This window comes from Perca fluviatilis, chromosome 2 (assembly GCF_010015445.1).
Source record: "Perca fluviatilis chromosome 2, GENO_Pfluv_1.0, whole genome shotgun sequence".
NCBI lineage: Eukaryota > Metazoa > Chordata > Actinopteri > Perciformes > Percidae > Perca > Perca fluviatilis.
The window spans coordinates 13,741,046-13,763,425 of record NC_053113.1 but is presented as its reverse complement, the minus strand read 5'-3'; the positions used below and the strand labels follow the sequence as shown (position 1 = coordinate 13,763,425).

Genomic DNA, 22,380 nt, shown 5'->3' with positions numbered 1-22,380 from the left:
CATGGCGATATGTAAAAAAATTTCAAATTGCGACTCAAGTTGTTTTCTAATCCACGTAGACGGAAATGACACTTCAATAATAATATTAATAGGAAGAAACACCAATTTAGACAACTATAACTGACAATATATTTTTTATTTTATTTTACCTTGTACTGTAGGCCTATAAGTTAAAGGTCCCATCGCATAAAAACAAAACGCTCCAGGGTTCGGTTGAAACGGACCAAACACCTCAGGGGTGAAAGCACCCTTAAAGGTAGAGTAAGTGATGCTGCACAAAGATTGTTGATATTTGATGTTCTCAACTGCCAAACAAATCAATCAAGGCCACATCCACACCCTCCACCTTGCCTCTCCTCCTCAATAGCTACAGACACAGAAATGTCACATCCTAAGGAAAGCTCATTTTGGGACTGGCTCTAGTGGCTGTAATTCTGCACCAAGGCTGAATTTTGGGAAAGAGACTTCAGATACAGTATTAGGGGACCACTAAGGTCTATATAAAAGAGACTTCAGATACAGTATTAGGGGACCACTAAGGTCTATATAAAAGAGACTTCAGATACAGTATTAGGGGACCACTAAGGCCTATATAAAAGAGACTTTAGATACAGTATTAGGGGACCACTAAGGTCTATATAAAAGAGACTTCAGATACAGTATTAGGGGACCACTAAGGCCTATATAAAAGAGACTTCAGATACAGTATTAGGGGACCACTAAGGTCTATATAAAAGAGACTTCAGATACAGTATTAGGGGACCATTAAGGCCTATATAAAAGCATCCAAAGAGCAGCATGTCATGGGACCTTTGACACCAGATTTTTTTTCAGCACACACTGAAAATGTAATATTGGATTAATTAACATCACTTACTCTACCTTTAATTAAGGAAACAGGGTTGCAGGCAAACGGGTTAAAATGTTGTTTTATTGTGCACCAATGTGTCATCAACAACCCCTCATACACTTCCACTCTCCTCAGCTCCCCGTGCCTCTGTGTGGCACGAATCGCCTCTCCTATCGGTGAGTGGGCTGCAAGTCAAATGAGCTCTCCGTCATCCTGCTATGTGAGCGCACCGGAGGCTACTGCGGTAAGATGCGGCGACGCACGATGCCGAGCGGTGGATGACATGATGCGCAATGGCCGAACGAGTGTGGGGGGGGAGAGAGACACGGAAATAAGATTCACTGCGTGGTGTTAAGCTCTAATTTAGACGATGGCACAGAAGTGAATGCATGTTTGACTCGTTTGTAGTGCTGTAGCGCCAGTGGTGCAGGCCGAGTGGAAGGATGTGGCGGCGCTGATCCCACTAAAGGACGCTCCACAGCCCGAGGACGGTTGAATAAAGGCTTCGTCAGTAAACAACGAGGACGCACAAAGACATTAAGTAAAGGACACTTAATTCAAAGCCTGGACCGGGGACACTGAGGCATCGAATGAGCTAAGAAACAAGCAAACCTTTCATCGGGCATCCCTTTCAGGACATAAAGGCTGGGGATAGTGTTTCCAGGTACAGTGTGTGGTTTGACGTTGTTCATCTTCATCATAGTGGTACACAGCCTGCTGATAGGAGTAGGCTAAGTGTGATATGCGTGGCCCAAACCCATTTCTGCTGCTTATGTTTTATTGAATCACTTTGGGTAAATCATTTAAACTGTGTTGGCATGAGTAGTGGATTTATGGATTTATGGCCACCTGTGTTTTCATTTTTCATCCAGTTGATGATTCTGTATGGCTGATGCAACAACTAATCTAATTGGAACCACAATGGACATGGTGTGAATGCACTTTTTTTATATATATATATAAGAATGGGGCTTGATTGTGTGGGAGCAGTTTGTAAAGAAGCCACATGGATTCAAATGTATGACCTTTGACAGACTCACACCCCCACAGACGTGGTAGCTGTAATCCACTCAGCCAAAAGTCAAACGAAATCACTTCTCTGCGTGGAATTCATTATGAGAAATTAAACATTTCTCATTTATGTTTTCATTTACATTTTAATTACATCTGCCTAGAATCCGCTCTAATTGCTTTCTAATTAGTCAGACAGTTAAAATAAAGGGTTGAATTTTGTCTCGCATGATGCTTGCCATATTTACCATATCAAACTATTAGACTAACTGATGAGTCTATTGTTTCTTAATGTGCACACAGCACATTTTGTTTTTCAACCAGTTTGTCCTTATTTTCCTTGTTTTGTGCCACTTCCCTGCAGGTGGTTTTATGACAGCTGAGTCAGTCCTCAGTGAGAAAGACATGAAGCTCTGAAGAAGGCATCGCTGAGCATCAGTCTGGTAGAAAACAAACGTCTCATTATCCTCTCTATCATCGGCGCTGACAGCTGGACGTCTGACCTGGGCGTTTCTTTTCTTCGCCAGGAGACTCTCAAAGATAAGGAGCGATTAAGGGGAAACAGAAGCACAACTCCATCTCGCTGTCAGGAAAACAGTCCATTCTATTTTTGTCTTTGTGTCCAAAAACTCAGATGCCGTTTGAGTGAACTGAGTCAGCTCCCTCTTGCGGTGTCAAGTAAATATATTCTCCCTTGTCAGAATGAATCAGTAAGACATTCTCAAGAGTATTTCAGCTACTGCATAATGCTTAGGGTATTTTTTCCAAAGTCTGATCTTTTTTCATTTGAGCTTTCACGCTCTGAATCAAGAATAGACTCTTGATAGGGCCAGCATTCTCTCTTACAAATGAGAATTCAACTTGACCTGACAGGCTGCGTTTTAATAAAGTATAAGCGAGGACGAACCAATAAAACATAAATGAGGCCAACAACAAGCACCATGCTCCAGCAGAATAACAACAACAACTACCCCTGCCTGAATGTGTCAGGCTCCACCCGGGAAATGCTCCAGAAGTGCTCCAGAGCCTCTCTGCCCTTCCCCAGCCGGCTGGAGCTGGGCCTGGGAGACCTGCCGCTCATCCGAGGCCTCCGAGCCTGGGCCCTGTGCTCCAAGAGCCGCCGAAAGGCTGGTGGTGTGCTGGGAGGAGGACAAGCCCCCACAGCTCTTCCTGCGGTCCGCGGGGGTTCGACTTCCTGCCCCAGGCCTGCAGATGTATACCTGAGCGGGGAGTGGGGTCGCATGGGGTACGGGCTTCCCTTGGGACTGGATGCCAGGCAGGCTGGGATCGGAGCTTTGGTAACAGTTGCCACTCTGAAGACCTCAGAGGGCGGTGGGAAGACCCAAACTCAATGCCTCTTCCTCCGGACTGAGAAAGGGAGCTGTTTGTACTCCACAGCTAAGCCCAGTTCTGGTGTGACTAACAGTGCCGCCTCCAGCGTGGTTGGGGGATGGCTGAGAGGGAAGACAGGAGGAGAAGGAGGAGGAGGCAGAGACATCCCAACCGGGAGAAGGGACAATGGGCCAACTCCGCCGGCACATACCGGAGTAAACCGCGTTAGGGTGCGATCCGGCCGGCGATGGAGGAAGTCCAGTAATGCAGCAGCTCGGGAGAAAACAGGCGTGAGCAGAGAGAGGCATCAGAGTAGCAGGGAGGATCCCGCCGGAGAAATCCCTCTGGAAGAAAGGCAGGAAGAGCGAGACAAAGGAGGCCTGGCCAGTGAACAGTTTCCCAGCCCGCAGCAGGACAGCAGGAGAGCCAGACAGGGGAAAGAGGGAGCATGCAGAAGTCCTAGATGCTGCCACAATGCTTCTCTCAAAACCTGTACTCAGTGTGGAAGGAAAGCACAGAGGAGGGAAAGCCAGGATCCACACGAGGGAGGTGAAAGTCCAAGAAGAGGCACCTCAAACAGGCTGAACAGTGAGGTGAAAGGAATGAAGAAGGAGAGGCAAAAGAATGTGGAGGAGGAGAAAGAAGGCCTCTGCACATTAGAGTCATCTTGCTCTGTTTTGGCTGTACCAAACCCTGACCTAGAATTGAACCACTTTCACCCAGAATCTCACAGCGGCTGTGATGTCGAAGAGATCAGAGAAGCCGAGAGCAACGAGGAGCTAAAGACACAAACCTCTCACGGCACGGACGACTATTCAGAGAGAGAGGAGGATACAGACTCTGAGGTTATGAAAATACATACCGGACTTAATGATTTCATTCATGGCCACTCTGGACCGGTGACAGATGACTTTACATCAAGACGTATCAGATATTGTGACAGAAAACAAAGTGTAAAAGAAGTAATAGCAGCTAATGTGAATGGATTTTCGGATCACGTGGAGGCAGATCAAGAATCCGAAAAAGAGATGGAGAGGGCGGATGTTGAAGAGGAGGAAGGGAGCTTCAATCAGACGCCTGCAGGATTCTCGGTTGTATCTGACTGCTATGAGGACGTCGCTGTCTCCACCTGCCCTGCACCCATCAGCACTGCAGTCTCTCCCGAGCACCCCGCCGCTGTAGAGGGCAGCAACTGCAATGCTGACCGTGACACTTGTGGTGGTCGGAGAGAGCAGGAGAACAGCAGGGAAGATTCCCTCGAGGGGTATCAACAAGGGGTAGCAGACCCAGGGATTGTTACGGGTAAAGAAGAACTGGATGTAAGCAGATTTGAGCAACAAGACCTGAACTGTGCGGCTGGCGAGGACAACACTTGGAACGAGAACAAAAACGGAAAACCTCTGTTGTTCTTTCAAACTGTGGGAAACGGCAAAGAGCTGAAGGAGAGAGAAGCTCCATCGTCGCCTCTCAGACAAGTAGCTCCTTCCATTTTTGAGACAGACAGCAGAAACGTTACAGAAAACAGTCGCCACCGTTGTACAACTGAGCTTAATGGAGCCGAGCGGAGAGATGAGCTGGTGTGGGATGTTAGAGAAGAGGAGTCACAGGAGGAGAATACAGGGGCCAGAGTAAATCCCAGGGAAGGGGATGAAGAGATTAGATTAGAGATTTGGAGCACCTGCAACGAACCGGAAGACGGCGAGGGTAAAGGCGATGACGATAAAGAACGACACCCTGAGGATGACTTGAATGACAGTACCGTACAGGAGGATAATGACAAAGAAGTAACGAAAAACTGTGCACTAAAAGACAACTGGAGGTCAGAGGAGTCGGCAGAGGGATGCTGTGGAAGGAAGAAAGAGGTTGGAGCCACCTGTGGACAAACCAGCATCAGCCATGTTGAAGCGAATGGAGAGACCAGCACCAACGTCACAAATGTTGCCTGTGCTGATCCCGCCAACGCTCTTGCACACTCCCTGGCTAATCCTCCCCCCTTGTTGCCTCCCCTGGGATCCATGGCAACATGCCTGCCCTGTCTGGAGAAGGAGGAGGAGGAGGAGGCGGAGGAGGATAAGGAAAGGGTCGGCATTCCAGCAGGAGACCTAAAAGAAGGCCAGGAAGGGAAGAGGAGGCTCGGGAGACAGGTGGAAGAGCACGGCGAGGTGGAAGAGCACGGCGAGGTGGAGAGGGGCTCCACCGTGGCCACTGAGGAGGGGAGGAAAGAGGAGGAGGAGGAGGATAAGGAGGAAGATGAGTTTGGAGTATTCATGCAGGCGGAGGGAGAGCCAGCCTGCAGCGAGGGATACACCATGTCTGCCTCAGTGCCTTGTGGGAGCAGAGCAAGTGTTGGTGAGTCTCATGGTTGTTGATTTGTCGTTCTGTGTCTTCTTGGCTGGCCTTGCCCTCCCTCTCTTTCTTTCTCTTTTAGTATCTCTCACCTTTGGGAGCTTTATTAAGTTTGCCTTTCGGTTTGACAGTGATGGGAAAGAGGATCTTTTGGTTAAAAGGCCTCAGAAGTAGAGTATTACAGAGATGTCAGAAACATACAGATTTAGAGACCGAAGAATATCAGCACTCAGCGTATTAGTGCATTTTTAACCTTTTGTACAGTTCTAGGAATGCATATACACATACTTTGTTTTAAAGGACCATACCAAATCACATAGACTCTATGTCACAGTTAATCACTCTCTAAACCCTGCTGTATGTGTTAGAAATGTGAACGTATTTTTCCACTTGTTACAGTATGGATTAGAAGCCACATTATCATTATGAGGTCATCAAGTGGAGACTTTTTAAATCAATCTGGACATATGATCTAACACTGACAAACAATACTGCAGACTTGGAGGTGCTAAATGGACACTTCTGGTTCTGGAAGTTAAAGTCCCATTCATTTTTCTATTATTATTGTTATGTGACTCACAGTTGGGTCACCTAACTCTCCCGGTTAACTCTGATCTCTATCTTGATACAAAAGATGTACAAATGTATTAGAAAATATTTGGTTCGTTGATAAAAAAGTTTAAGGTTCAAGCCTGTGGACAAAAACTACTTAGCTATGACGACCCTCCCAGGTGCATTTCAGCTATCTCAAAATCACACTATGGTGCGTAGCTAATGGCGTTGAAAGCTAAAGATTAGAGTGTTGAGAAAACTGAAACACAATCTGCAATTTACAGAAATGAACTGTTCCTGGTCAGTTTTGGATTCATTTGGCAACTATGTTGCCATGTTTTGTTCACAAATTCAAAGATGAAGCATTCGCTGCAGCTCTGATTTCGCACCTCTGACTGGCTTCTTCCCCCCCATAGAAATGGCAGCCGAGGCTCATGGGTATTGTAGTATTTGGGCCCATTCGCCATTGGCAAAATGACGAACAAAACCTGATTTTTTCAGAAACGATGTTGAGATATATAAAACTGGTAAGATAAACTAAACATTATGATCATCAAATAAACCGGAAGAGTCGCATGTTTCTGTGTGTATTGTTAAAAGACAATCTAAATGGAAATGCATTATGAGGGACACACTTCTGGAATGGAAACAACTGGCTGTGATTGGAAGGAAAAATCAATCTAAAAATGTATCGCAAATGTAAAGTATACATGATTTATTGTGAAGGAGCTAAAACTCACAAGCACACTGGTATGGTCCTTTTTTAAAGCAAAAAAAATACTAAATAATAAATGTACTAATAAATAATGTCAGACTCATCCACAGCGCTCTGAGTTAACTGAATGACTAAAATAATAATCTGACAATGTAATATATACTGCAGCAGTCACGACACACATGCAGCTGGGTGTGTGGCATCTTTGTGCCTTTTTGTTTTTCTGTGTTAATCAGTCTTTATGTTCTCTTGTTATGTTCCCTTTGGCTAATCACCTAAGCCCAGTTTCCACTGCGGGGCCAAACGAGGCTAAGCCGGGGTTTACTCATTATTTATTTCTTCTCAGTTTATCCACCTCAAGACATTTTTGTGATTATTTAAACATATTGCTAAAGATATATCAGCAGAAGGTGCTGTCTACAGTGACATAAAGCCCTTTGTGTGCAGTGTCATGTGTTAATGGTTTTATATAGACCTTAGTGGTCCCCTAATACTGTATCTGAAGTCTCTTTTATATAGACCTTAGTGGTCCCCTAATACTGTATCTGAAGTCTCTTTCCCGAAATTCAGCCTTGGTGCAGAATTCCAGCCACTAGAGCCAGTCCTACAATGAGCTTTCCTTAGGATGTGTCATTTCTGTGTCTGTAGCTTGTTGAGGAGGAGAGAGAGGGGGGCAAGGTGGAGGGTGGGGGTGTGGCCTTGACTAACTGCCACTTTGCTCGTTTGAAAGCCACGATGTCTCTCTCTCATGGGTGGGCCAAATTCTCTGGGTGGGCAAAGCAGAGAAAGGGGATTTTCTCAAAGGCAGAGCAGGATACCCAGGGCTCGGTTTACACCTATCACCATTTCTAGCCACTGGGGGACCATAGGCAGGCTGGGGGAACGCATATTAATGTTAAAAAAACCTCATAAAGTGAAATTGTCATGCCATGGGACCTTTTTTAAAGGACTATTCCAGTGTGTTTGCTCCTTAAGGGTCACTTTAAGCTTGCTCTGATTGGTTGTATGTCTATTAAATTGCATCCAGAGGCATTTGTGCCTCTCGCCCCTTGGAAATCGAAATGAACTAAGAGCTTCTGGACTAATACGCATTTGCAAATTAGCCTGGCTATGTCAGGTTATGTCACTTCACCTACATGACAAAATGTTTTTATTTGCACCTTTAGTAGCCATGCAGATACTTTTGGTTTGATTTGCTCAGGTAAGGTATGAAGGCGTGAAGTCCCTTCCTTGCAGGGAGACCCCTGATACAGCTGGTAACTTCTCATCAACGACTCACACACAAATATTCACTCACTTGTTTACTTGCAACAGAGTGATCAAAGGTCCTATATTGTAAAAAGTGAGATTTCCATGTTTTCTTTTATTATAAAGCAGGCCGAGGTGCTCTATATAAATACTGTGAAAGTATCAAAACACTCAATCAACATAGAAATGCACACAGCCCGTATTCAGAAACTGTGCCTTTAAATGAGCCGTCAGAACTTCCGTCATTACCCGGCTGCAATGACGGTGCAGAGACTAAGAGATCGCAGATGCAGAAGACCCAGAAGCACTGACCAATCAGAGCAGACTGGGATTTTTTGGAACTGATCTCTCAGGTGTAAAAAAAATCACACTGAAATTACACAGCAATTCTTAAGTATTAGTAGAGACGATCAAACTACAACATTCTTTTTCTTTGGCTTGTCCAAAGCGTAATGATATTATACTAAAATGTTTATCAAGCGTGTTGTTAGAGGTTTATAGTGACCGAACATTGTAACTGGGATGTTGTTGGAATAGTAGTAGAAGTATGCGTGGCACATATCCCCAAATCTCTGTGAATTAAACTAAAACTACCTGGCTAAATGCCACTGGGAGTGTAATTTAGTTAAACTGACTCTTTATGTTGTAATCCTAATAATTATTCTCAGTTATAATAAATGCCGGTTGTTGCTATTACACAGCTAACCCCTTCAATGCAATGTAGGTTTAGTTTGTCGTCCATCCAGGTCATCTGAATGAGGGCAAAGCTGGCTGGAAACGCACAACAACACTACAGGGACATCTACAACGGAGACTGTAGACTAATATTAACCGTGTGTGTTTGTGTCTGATAACAGCACTTGGAAACCACGCCATCACCGGGGAGTCGACCCACTGGACAACAGGCTGGACAGACAGCTCCTTCCACCAATCAGACGACACCTGGACAGCTTTTCCTCAGGATTCGTCAGATGAAGGCCGAGACATGGTGGGACAGTGGTGGCCAACCAGCGCAGTGGAGGAGAGCAGAAACAGCCTCTCGGCCAATCAGAATCTGGTATAGTTGTACTTCTGTGCTCAGCCTCTTTAAGATGGCTTCCACATTACCATAAAGTAGAAATTTACCCTTAGATCTTCTTACACACCCACACACACAAACACACACACACTCACATACACACACACACACACACACACAATGCAGACTGCGTCCAAGCCTTTCCTTTGAGGATAAGTGACACTCCCACACAAAATTCTTTTTTTATGAGATACTTTTTTACTCTTACTCAATTAGTTATTTTACTTTTACTTCTACTTAAGTCATAATAATTTTAAAGTGCCCATATTATGAAAAAAAATCACTTTTTCTGGGATTTGGGGTGTTCTTTTGTGTCTCTGGTGCTTCCATCCATGCTGTTCTGAGTGAGATACGGTTTCTGAATGTGTCCTGCCTTCAGTCTCCTGGTGAGCTGGTCAAATCGGCCCGGCTTGTGACGTCACAAGCCGAAACAAGCTGGCTAACCGCAACCGTTAGCTCGTAGCATTAACATTAGCGTTAGCATGCTAACGCTAATGCTAATGTTAACGCTAGCATGCTACCTCGTTCTCAATAGCAAAGCACTGCTACAACACACACAAGTTCACCATAATCTACAAAAGAACTACTTACATGTGCGCCCTCATTTAGAAGAAGTCTCCCAGCTAATCCTGCCTTGTAACTGACTGAAGTTGGAGAAACAGCCTTTCTTTTACTGTCTATGGAGCTAGCTAGCTGACATGATCTACATCTGAGCTACTGCACATGTGCGAGTGCAATCAAAGATAGTACAGAAGAAGAAGAAGAAAAGAGGTCTCACTCTGTAGCTAAAACAGAGACCAGGTGAAAAGAGGAGCTGCAGCAGTGAGAGAGAGCTGTGCAGTACAACAAAAATTTGGTTTTTTTTGAAAATTAAACCATGTATACCTATTCTGGTACAACCTTAAAATACAATTATGAACCTGAAAATGAGCATAATATGGGCGCTTTAAAGTAACTATACTTTTACCGTTTTTGTTTACCCACCACTGCTAAAATTGTAAAGTCCCCCAAAACAGGTGTGTGGGATTTCTGCCTTCAACCAAAGACACATGAATGAGCATACAGTAGCTAGCTCTGTTTTTTTTTTCTTTTCTTTTTTGGGGCATGTCTGGCTTTATTAGATAGGAAAGCTGAGCTATGAAAGGGGAGGGAGAGGGGGGGAAGACATGCAGGAACACCGTCATAGGTCGGACTCAAACTCTGGACCTTCTGCGTCAAGGAAACTTCCTCTGCTTATGTGCGCCCTCTCTACCAACTGAGCTAACTGGCCACCAGCTAGCGTTGTTGATAGTTCATGAACATACTAGTTAGTTGTTCTGGCTGCATTGCTTAGGGGTCTCTTGACGCCACCGTCACTGCGTATAGAAGTAAGAATGCGTATCTCTGAGGTGAATTTTCTGTTGAATGTTATGAAAAAGAGACAGTGTTTTAGATAGATATATTTTCTGCAGGCATACTGTAGGCATACTGTATCAAAGTTGTGGTCAAAACTCAGTATCAACATAACCAATACTTTCTATTTGCCTTTATGTCTAAATCCTATCACTTGCCCAGATCTAGGCCAATCTTGAGTTCAAACTATTTTAAAATACAGAGGGTGATATGGATTTTTTTGGTAGCAAATTGCTCATGATTTTGGCCTTTAGCTGGCCTTGTGTTCATAAAAATATTCCCTTTTCAGGCTCCGTTTGAATCTAAACTGTATTTTCTGAATCTCAGACCAAATAGTTTTGCAACTATTGATATTGAAAGTCATAAGCGTGCCAGTGGTAACTGCAGACCCCAGGGACAGCTAATGTTGCGGGCAGATTGCTTCTAAAGGTAGTCAAAGTGAAAAGTGTTCCAAAATAAATGGACTGCATTTATATAGCGTTTTTCTAGTCTTAGCGACCACTCAAATCGCTTTTCAATACAAGTCAGCATTCACACATTCATACACTGATGGCAGAGGCTACGATGCAAGGTGCCACCTGCTCAGCAGGAGGGGAGGGATAAACATTCACACTTTGGGGCTCAGGATCTTGCTCAAAAACACTTTGACAGGATTAGGATTAGGATGAACCATCTGTCTATCACGTCTGCCATTGTTGTTTTGAACAGACGCAGCCGTCACACACACACACACACACACACACACACCCAAACCACGCCCGTAACTCCCAGTAGCTCCTCACGGGAAGCTGATTGGTCGAACAACTGGATGTTCGGACACAAACACATTACTTGAAGCCTAATAAGATTTTCTTGTGCTATGTGATCCTGCAATTCTCGCGTGATCTCGTGATATTGCGAGATTTCAAAATAATTGCTCCCATGGTGCTATTAAGAATATTTGAATTAAAGCATCTCGGACACAGCAGTAGTGACATTACCAGGGTTTCCGTGGGGTCTTAAAAAGTCTAAAATTTCAAAATAAAAATGTTAAGCCTTAAAAAGTCTTACATTTGCTGCAGTATTGTGTTCTAGGTCTTAAATTACTTGAAACAGGTCTTAATTTTCTTACGCCCATGCAACGCTACCTCTAATGCTCTATTTTTTTTATTCCGTGGTGTTGTAGTTCTTTCTTTTCGCTAGCCCAAATATAATTGCGCTGTATTATGACTACAAATGAGACCAACATGCAAATTGCATTGCAGCGTGTCAGCTTTCGTGTTATTGGTGCGAGTCCCTTTCGGATTGTACCACAGACATTAAACAGATTTTATTCTTCAGCTATGGGGAACTGCAAGTTTAGCGATATTTGGCTTGAAAAAAAACTAATTTAGGGCTTAGTTGATGTTGTGATAAAGGTCTTAAATGCCATTCATAATGGTCTTAAAAAGGTCTTTTAAAAAGTCTTAAATGTGACTTGGTGAAACTTGCAGAAACTCTGATTACACTGTATCTACTCAAATCCCTTTACGATACAAGTCAGCATTCACACATTCATACACTGATGGCAGAGGCTACCATGCAAGGTGCCACCTGCTCAGCAGGAGGGGAGGGATAAACATTCACACTTTGGGGTTCAGCATCTTGCTCAAGGACACTTTGACATGTAGACTGCAGGGGCTCTGCTTCTAGTGCTTTGAGATTGCTTTAAAGGGGCGTTATGCAGTTTTGCTCGCAGGTTTTTCTATAGAGCTCCCCCTACAGCTTTCGGATATTTGGCAGCTCATATGTTTACTTGTGTCTGACTCCTCGCTCGGTCAGCCTGCCGTTTCCTCTTTCTCTGTTCCTCCGACAATGCTTTCCTAGCTTTCTGCTTCTTTTTTGCCGACTCAGCCATGACGATAGGGTGAAAAACTCCATCGCTACCTTGTTAGCCGGTTCCTGAATGGGCGTATGTGTGCAGTGCTGAAGTAATTCGTTACATCGCGAGACCTGATATCACGCGATACTTCCTGACGCAGAGGCCGGAGGGTGGTTTTTCCACTCACAGGCGCTAGGTGGAAGCGAGACGACCACCATTCAACTCGAAAAAAGTTAGATAACCATTCCAATGACTCCGAAGCTGTTCAGTTAAGGTAAATTAAGCTTAAAAAAAAAAAAAAAAAAACTGCACAGTTCCCCTTTAATAAAACCTGTCAGACACAGCAGTGGTGCCATTCCAATGTATTTACTATGGCTTTGTCCACAGACAAAAAAGAGCTTTAAATTGAAATTAGACCCACAAACAACAACTGTTTTTAAACTTCCATTCCCACCATTTTAGCTCAAACCTAAAACCCTTTGCATTCCTGGTGCTATAACAATTTTTGAATTAAAGCATCCATTAAGAGGTATTTGAGGTTGAGTTACTGAGGCTGCTTCAATATCTAACAACACACCGCTGTCCTCTCCCCACTTAATTTACCAGCTGAGGGCTAAATGTGTTGACACAGGCTGGCTGCTGGCTGCAAGGCCCCTGAGGCTCCAAAAGTAAATCAATGACAACAATAAACACGCAGTATATGGAATATTTTTCTGTTTATAAATCCAGGCCACATTTATCAGAGCAGTTGTACCCCAAAGGACAGCTATACTGCATGTTATCCTAGATGTGTCTAAAATAAACTGGTCATGACTTATTTCAGCTAATAATGATGTAGTTAGACTTTTGTGCATCATTTAATCTGCGTATCCACCTGAAGCCACTTCTTTGACATTTGTGGTTTTTAAGGAAATGTTCATCAGCCTCAGCCATAGACTTACTTTTGTATTTAGTGCTAATTAGCTGCTAGCATGACTGTAGACTCTGTATACACATTAATCAACACCTTGATCTGAATGTTGTTTTTTTAAATCATTGGATCCAAAATGTGACTTGTTCAGAAGTAATTAAGCGCCATACTGTTGTTTGTGTTTTTCAGTTTCCTGCACCAATACCATGGAAACAGTTTTTAGACCTAAAAACGACTTCTTCTTTTTTTAAACTCACATTAGATCCTCTAAGCTCTCAGTGCATTTATTTTTTTTCTTTAAAAATTGGGAAAGAAAAAGAAGCTGGCACTGCAGGAAGACTGTCCCAGTGGACATTTAACGCAGTGAAAAGATGCAGATGAAAAATTAGCTCTGCGGAAAGCTGCAGTGAAGGAGAGTGTTGGGAGAAAACTGCTTTTAAATGAGTTGACTCATATGCTTATAGTGTAATGAAGAGGCCTTCAAAACCACCAAGTATTAAGTTCAAACGTGATGAACTGAAGAGGGCTGCCAAACTCTCTGATGTAGTAACTGATGAGATGTCTTTGTCTGTCCTGTAGGCGGCTGTCTTTGCTGAAGCCTTCCCCTCGCTGCCTGCTTCATCTTCAAGTGACCCCTGTGACCACGATACTGTTCCCACACTGACCCAGCTCCTGAGGGGCAGAGCCAGCCAGGACCAGGGGTAGGTAGACCATCTCGACTTAGCCCACTATATAGCTGTCAGTACCCGATCCGTGCTGCCTGCACGATCCGTTCTGCGCATGCGCAAAATGTTTGTGCATGCGCTGTTGTACGAGGATTTACGACACTGCCCGATCTGTTCCACACTTCCGGTCGACAGCCTCCACAGGCAAGCTAACGTTAGTTTAGCTAACAGCTAATTCGGCTAACTGCTAGCTGAGACAGCATGTTAACCTTAACAGACCCTCAAAATAAAACTTGAAAATAAACGTTAACATATATAACAGCTGTTACATCAGTTGTACTTTACTTGTGCTCATTTAAAATACAATCACTCAATACTTGTCTTTATTGTTATTACTGTAAAGTATTAATTTAGCTGTAGCCGGCTTTTCCCATAAAGTTTGACTTCCCGGTGGAGGCTAGCGTGGAACAGATCAGGCAGTGTCGTATCCTCGGTAAAACAGTATTATCATCTGCGCATGCGTGAACATCTTGCGCATGCGCAGAACGGATCGTGCAGTCAGCACGGATCGGGTACCGACAATGGCCGTTAACATAACCTAATCATTTTGACAGAGGCTAAAATCGTCGGGGGTCGGGGGGACCCACCCCATCTGAGGGTTGTCGTCCCCCAAAAAAAATATAATTAAAACCACGCTGTGTATTGTAAATATTATATACTTCAAATAATTGTGTAAGTAGTGAAACAATATAAATGCACATGGGGCAACAAAATGCATTTTCACAGTGGTTTGTTCCACTGCTTGGTGTTCTCCCTTTACGTTAACAATACACAGAAGTCCGGTGGGACTTTTTGGAGAAATTGTTTTTATTACAATTTTTTATTCATTTCAAACATCGGATGAAGTTATTCTTTTCTCTAATACAGATGATGCTGGCGGGCTGGCTTGTTAGTTAGCTTGCATGCTAGAAGGCTCAGTTCTCAGTTCAGCATCCTCTGTATTAGAGAAAAGAATCACTTCATCCGATGTTTAAAGTGAATAAAATAGCCTTTGCCAGCCTACTTACTGGAGTTCCACAACTACACATATCCTGTTACAAGAACAGATGTGGCTGTATTATTTGTGTCCCCTTCAATAATTCTCTTAAGAAATTGTATGGTTATTGTCCCCTTCCATCCGTGAAATTTACGCCAGCCTTTACGTGCGTCACTTTGTAACACGTTATAATGCTCGCCTAGCTGCTAGCGTGGCACGCCCTCATACTCTGCTTCTGACTGGCTAGTAGTCCTTACCTAGCTACTGAGCATGTGCGACTCCCAACAAAGATGGAATAGAAGTGAGATGCCTCACTCTGTAGCTAAAACAGAGCGCTCAACACACAGGGTGAAAAGAGGAGCTGCAGCAATGTGCAGTACAACAAAAATATGGTGTTTTTTGAAAATTAAACCATGTAAACCTATTCTGATATAACCTCTAAATACAATTATTACCTGAAAATGAGCATAATATGAGCACATTAATTAAAATGGAAATGTATTTTGGTCTGTAAATAATTACACAAACAATATGTGATAAAAGAACAGAAAAAACAAACAGATAACAAAGAAATTCTCTTTTTTTTTTTTAACATTAACGCTGAGCCTTTGTTTTTAAACATGCATAGCCTTACAATTATATTGTCTTACTCTCTTTTTATTAACTTTTTTGATACTTTCAGGTAATAATTGCATGATTAAAATAATAAAATAAGTTTTAAAATATTGTCAAATCTCAGAATTTCCGAGTCTTTGATTTAAAGGGTCTGCGATTCCAATCCAGTACACTTTTTGTCAAATTCAGGGAATATGTCCTCGCTGACTCCACCTTTTCATAAACCACCAATTCATTTCTGCGTAGTGCAATCATATGGTATAAATACTACTGAATTGAGCATTATTCATACAAGAGCAGTTGGTTAATTATATAATAACAATAATGTGTATCATCAATATGCAAAATCTGCCAGTGATTACTACCTTAGTAGAGATTTCCTTCCCTAAAATATTTGTGAGTTCTCAGTGTCTCAGAGATGTCACATCATAGTCACACCAAAGGAATTTGCAAGTATTGAACATTTCTGCATTTGTATCAGCACTGTTTGTTTCTATGTAGTTGTGCCAGAGTTTTGCAGTGGAGAACCAGGAGCTTATGGAAATAAGTACAAAAGAAAAAAAGTCCTCATTTGTTTTGTTGTAAAATCTACTGTATGTTGGAATCAGGGTAGTTGTGTGGATTTGTGGATCAGTTTTTTAAATGTAACAAATTGTGGCCACCCAGTGGTTTATGTGGTGAACTGCAAGGTGGGGGTTGACTGCATCTCTGAAAACAGAACATGTTCATTGATGCACATTGCAATTTAACAAATATGGGTTTTTGGAATGCTAACATTGTTTATTGGAGCACCAATTGCCATTATTCAGTATAATCAGTTTCATTAACGAAATAATTTAAAAGCAGTTCACAGACTGAATTTACATTGAAGTGACTCATAAATTCTCCAAGAAAATCCCAAATAACATGGACGATTTACTGTAGGTAGTTATCTGATTCTCAAGTTTCATTGAGGAGTTTGCATATCAAATAAAGTATTTGAATAAAGTCACTACTTATTGACCATTTAAGTTTCAGTAATCCAGCTTTATAGCATTTCTCTGTAAATGAAGACTGTCTTCAAACTCTCTAAACACATGTCACTCGGTGAGAAAAACAACATCCATTGAATCATTGCTTCCTCTGTCCCTGTTTGACCCTGCAGGCTGTTGGACAGTTTCCATGACTTGAACAAAATGATATGCCAGAGATACAAGAGAGAGAATGGCGTGTCTCGTGACCTGCTGCTGAGGACTTTGCGCCTGGCGCAGCCGCACACTGTGAGTAACTACTGGTATCATTACACACTGACAGATGTGGGAATGGCACTGCAGCATTCTATAGAAAACATAATGTATCTCATATCAAAATATGTCTCCTATATATCTCTAAAGTACGTGTCGATAACTTGATTCACATCATGCTGTGTTTCAGCATTCTGTTTAGAAAACACTTTTCAAATTGAATGTTACAGCAAATGATTTCTCAGTCTCTACACACACACACACACACACACACACACACACACAATTTCCACATATATACGTGTATGCAGAGGAATTAGAACGGAGCACTTAGTGTCCAATTACCATTTGTTAAGCTTCAAGGTTGTTAAATTGAATTTGTCAGGGCAGCCTTAACAGCATGTAAAATGACCTGATAGTGCCGTTTAACTGAAGAAAACTGCAGCTCCATTCAAATGAAGTGGCCGCTGTTAAATGCAAAACACTCCTCACACTTCACCGCCGCTGATAAATGAACAGAGTAGGCAGGCTGGTCGCACAGTTGAACCAAACCATGTGAGAAAGCTACAGAGCACCTGATGTGTGATTTACGCCTCCAGGATTTTTTTCTGCAGAGTAGCAGAGCAGGAACTACCACTGTGTTTTTGATTTATTGTTTTAGCTATTAGTCTTGTCTTTTCTTGAGTTATTCAGGAGGTAGGTGTTAGCTAACCATTCATTAGCTCTTACTTAGATTTGTTGCTTATTTGGTTAACTAAGCCTACTGAATTAGATTTTGTCCACTTTATAACAATGTGTTAAACATAGAATATTGTACAAATGGATTACAACAGAGGCAACTACAACTTGACAGTCTTCATGGAAACGGTTTTATTTGTGAAATTATACAAAGGTTTTATTCTTAATGATCCCTGTCACTTCCACACAGTGAGGCATACAGCTTATTAAATAAACACTGCTATTGGATCAGTACTCGGTATTGGCCCATACCTACTGTAGTCCTGCATTGCCAAACCTATCTGGACTGGCTCCTCCACACATACAATCTGGGATAAGAGGAAAAAAAACCATAGACTGTATAAGGAAAAAACGCTCTGGCTTGTTTACATTTCTGTCAGGTCCATAAAGTCAAGAACACACATGACAATAAAAATGATTTAGGAAATTTGTATTGAATAATTGCATTTCAGCTAATAAATTCTGAATTAAATTTAGGCGGTATGGCTCTGTTCAGGGAGTCCTCTGACCTTTCATGAGCACCATGAAATAGCAGAGAGTCAGAGGACAGCAGCAGCATTAGGGAACGCTCACACAGTTAAGGACTGTGTGAGCTGAACTATTCCCCCACATGAACAGAGCAGCAACGATGACATAGAAGCAAATGCCACGTCACACACGACCAGGAGGAGCTGGGGAGGTGGTGGGCGGCAGAGAAGCGAGCAGCAAGCAGGTAGGAGCAAACTGAATCTGCTTTAAATAGGGCGCCCTGTTTGAGTGTAGCCATTGAGCAGCGAGGGGTGTTGACCAGCTGATGCACTAATCCAGATCAGCTGATGAGACCGTGTTGATGGCCAATAGCGTTAGCAGCGTCTTGACTACCTGGCCTGCCAGAACTGACGCTGACGCTCAATTTCTTTAAACCAATCACAATCGTCTTGGGCTCCAGCCGCAGTGACGGTGGCTCTGCAAAATAATCTCTGGAAGGAACTTGTTTTGGTGTAACATCTGCATCCCGCAAAAGAAAACGCCAGAGACGATATTAAATGAAGTTAACTGTTCACACAATACAATAACGTGATCTATTTAAATTAGGGGGATACATGTTTAAACATAATTTTACCAGTGCATCAGCGTGTGTATTTCGTCTACAGCAATCCCACCAATCGGTCCCAAAACGTCCCAGTTAGAGAGTAAATGCTGTAAACGTATTCTTTGTAAATCTTTACAATCATTCCCTGAAAGAACCAAGCAGGTCTGCCTTGTTGCACGATCCAAATGTTCTTCAAAACTTGCCATTTTTAGCGCATAGCTTGCTAGCTCGAAGGTTGTTGTTGTTTCGTAGCGAACGGAGTTTGAGAACGGCAACACACACAGAGAGTGGAAGGAGGGAAGACAGAGGGGAAAAAAGGGGGGGGGGGGGGGGAGGGAAAAAAAGGGGAAAGGGAAGGGGGGGGAGAAAAAAAAAAACAAACCCCCCCCCATTTTTTGGGTCCCCCCAACCCAGGGGGCCGTCATTGAATAAATAAGAAAAATCTTCCATTTACAATCATATAGAAAAAAAAACAGCAAATCCTCTCATGGAACCAGATAATCAATTCTCATAATTGTTGCACATACATTTTCTGTCAACTAAAGAATCGATTAATCAACTCATCACTTTAGCACTTAAGGAGTAGACCACCGAGTTGTGTTGCTAATTTTAGCAGGTGTCCGGTAGTCTAATATCACATCTGCATCCTCGTGTTCTTATCTCTGCAGGAAAGCAGACCTGCTCCCTGGACATCCAATCGCCGTCTCTCCCCCGGCCTCCCCTCGGCCAATCAGCACGCTCAGAATGCTGCCGCTAAGCGACGGCTGTCATATGACTACAACAGAAACACCATGGAGTAACTGAGCGGGTTCAGCTCTGGTTGGACTGTGATTGATCAACGTTTTCCTGAAGAACTGCAGGTTTTAACCCCAGCAGGGCACAACGGACCAACAGCAGGTTTCTCAAGACTCTGGATTAACAACATGTGTACTACCTGCCAGTCAAATACTGATGGATACACTCCCTGGTTAATTAAGCCTGAGCCGCAGAGAAGCCGTAACCTGGATGAAAATGGAACGACGGTTGTGCTTCAGATCTAGTCTCCTCCAGCTCCTGTAGATGGTGGAGTGTTTCCATTACACATGTGCCACTTGTTCACCACCACCACCACCACCACCACCCTCCTCCTCCCGTTTTATATTTTAATTTTCCTATTCGACCCTGCTAACAGCAGGAAGAGTCAAGAACATTATATCACCACGCCAACCCTGAAATATTTCCTTCCTGTTCTTTTATTATCTAAGATTTTAATTCTACCTAAATAGAAATATTTCTCTTTGTCAGAGCTGCTGTTTTCGGCGGAAACTGTCTCATTGTTTGAATGAAATCTCAATGGGTTGAGTCGCACAAAAGGGAATGAATGATTTTGGAAGGTCAGCATGCTTTGCTAACTAGTTCATCCGTATTGATATAAGCAAATATTTCTTCCTCACTCTTCTCCTTCTCTTATCTTTTGCTTTTTGATTAAAGATGAGATAGTTTTCTTTTCCAGAATAGTGTCACTGTGGCTCCACCAAAGAGTCGTCCAACTCAACCAATGAGATTGTTTCTTTTTGTAGAGCAGCTCTGCCAGAAAGGCTGTAGAACTGGTGTTGTGTTCGTGTCATGTGGAAGTGGAAGAAAGCAATAAGAGCAAATTATTTCTATTACAACTTGCAACCATTTAAATTATCATACAGTTCAAGATGGCAGTTGGCAATGTTACGGATAGTGAAATTTGCACACGGAAATTATTCTGAAGGTATTTAGCACTAACCTGTTTGGGTATTAAGAAAAAATAAATAAATTACATTGTTTTTATAACATACACGTTCCATTTACAAATTAATGTGACATAAAGCTTCTGTCTGCCTCCCATAAATGATGGGAATGAGACAAAAAGCATTTAGTTTATTTATGGAGCACATTTCAAGCCAATTCAACGTTCTTTACATAAAACATTAAAAGCATTGAGGCAAAGTGCAAAAGAAATGCACTACAATTAAAACAGTCATTAAAGAGCCAAGAGAATAGGAAATGAAAACAAGCTCAAATACAGTAAGCTATAAAATACAAGAATAACAGTTAGAGTGCAGACTAGGAAATTAATTATTTGATTTAATAAAAGGCAGAAGCAAACAGAAAAGTCTTCTGAGAGTTGCAGCGGACCTGTAGTTTTCTGGGAGTTTGTTCCACATATATGGTGCTTTAAAAACGGAACGCTGCTTCCCCATGTCTTGTTCTGACTCTGGGGACAGAAAGCAGACCCATCACAGACAACCTGAGAGATCTGACAGGCAAACAACAACAACTTTTTTTTTTTTTTTACTCGTAACCTACCACCTGCCACTACTACGGGTGCTAATTTATGAAGCGCTACTATGGGTCGCATTAGAGGGTATTTTCGTATAGTTTGGAGAAGTGGTTAAAACCTGTAATGTATATCTATGGATGCCAACATATCTCTCCAGATGTAAACATCAGCTAGATTCATGCAAACGTCAAAGCTCATGTCCCTCCCTTTGTGTTTCTGAATGAGTGAAGTAACAGAAAATCATGTTATCCCACTGGGGAGCAAAGTAAAGCATTATTTTTACTGGCAGAATGCTGACGATGCGTCCAGATGGGATGAGTCTTACATTTTTGATGCATGTGCTTTCATTGTGTGTTTGTGCTACAGAAAAGCCAATGACGAGAAAGAATCTTGAAATAATTTTGGTTCCTCAGAGAAACAAGTTTGTCTTCCAGTTAGTGCCAACAGGAACACCAATGAAAGTGCCAATGTTTACGAGGTAACGGAAGCGAAGCGGATTCAGGAGGAAACGCTGCCTCTGGTTTCTCAGAGACACTGAAGTAGACTCAAACTAAAATGTTGGCATGTGATGTTTCTCTGTTTTCTTTGTCTTTCCGTCTGGCTTCCTGTTTGCCTTTCTCTCTTTCAGCACACTCACAGCTGAGTCCATGGGCGTAACTTCTGAATCTAGCTGCCAAATCAAAACACTGTTTTTGTTTTCTGATAATATTGTTTACATTATGACCACGTCAATGATGCACTGTACATTTTTTATTTCGACATTCTATTACATTTTCTCACCTCAGAAGGTTTATTTTGCTTGTATATTTCAATTGTCAACTCAAATCATTTGTGATGAAATTCAGAAACAATCGAGTGTGTGTGTCTGTCATTTGTACAAACTACAAATTGCTGAAAAAGAAAAGATGAATATTTTCTGATCCGTCTCAAATGAGGAAGCAGTTGCCGCCTTGTTAACTGACGTAATAAAATGATACTGTGTGATGGCTGATCACTGCCTTGTGACATTCAGAAGTGTGTGACGTGTTAAAAACTCCATTACTGGCAAGCTATAATCACCACAAGATAACTACTATTTAACTATTTAAGACCTTTGCCTGAAACAGAGGAACATTTTGGTATCTAATTATGTAAATATATTTATATGAATGAAATAATATAGATGGAAAGACCTGGATAAGTCAACAATTAGCTGAGCTGGTATAGATTTGCTTCACGGCCAGAGGAGGAATGAATTCAGAGATCAACAACTCTTTCGATGTATATGTGGGCATGACAGTACTAGATTAAGATAGATTTATAGTTTTTCTAGACTAAAATCTGAATTTAACATTATCCAATGTTGTTTTTCTCTTCTAAATGTCTAACAGTCAGCCAACTCTTTTGTGTGATAAATGTGAAAATGGTGTTGCATGTTCATGCTACGGCCACGCTCTTGAGTGAAAATCCTTGGACGAGGCAGAA

At 42.3% G+C, this 22,380-nt stretch overlaps 1 protein-coding gene across 1 annotated transcript; it reads left to right on the top strand.

The window, feature by feature from the left end:
• Nucleotides 1-1,057: 1,057 nt before the first annotated feature.
• si:ch211-14c7.2 lies at nucleotides 1,058-21,907 on the top strand. The gene is made up of 6 exons (XM_039783404.1): nucleotides 1,058-1,514; nucleotides 2,226-5,542; nucleotides 8,912-9,111; nucleotides 13,854-13,975; nucleotides 16,735-16,849; nucleotides 19,292-21,907. Exons 2-6 carry the CDS (start codon nucleotides 2,782-2,784, stop codon nucleotides 19,421-19,423), a joined length of 3,330 nt encoding a protein of 1,109 aa, XP_039639338.1. The 5' UTR covers nucleotides 1,058-1,514; nucleotides 2,226-2,781; the 3' UTR covers nucleotides 19,424-21,907.
• Nucleotides 21,908-22,380: the final 473 nt, after the last annotated feature.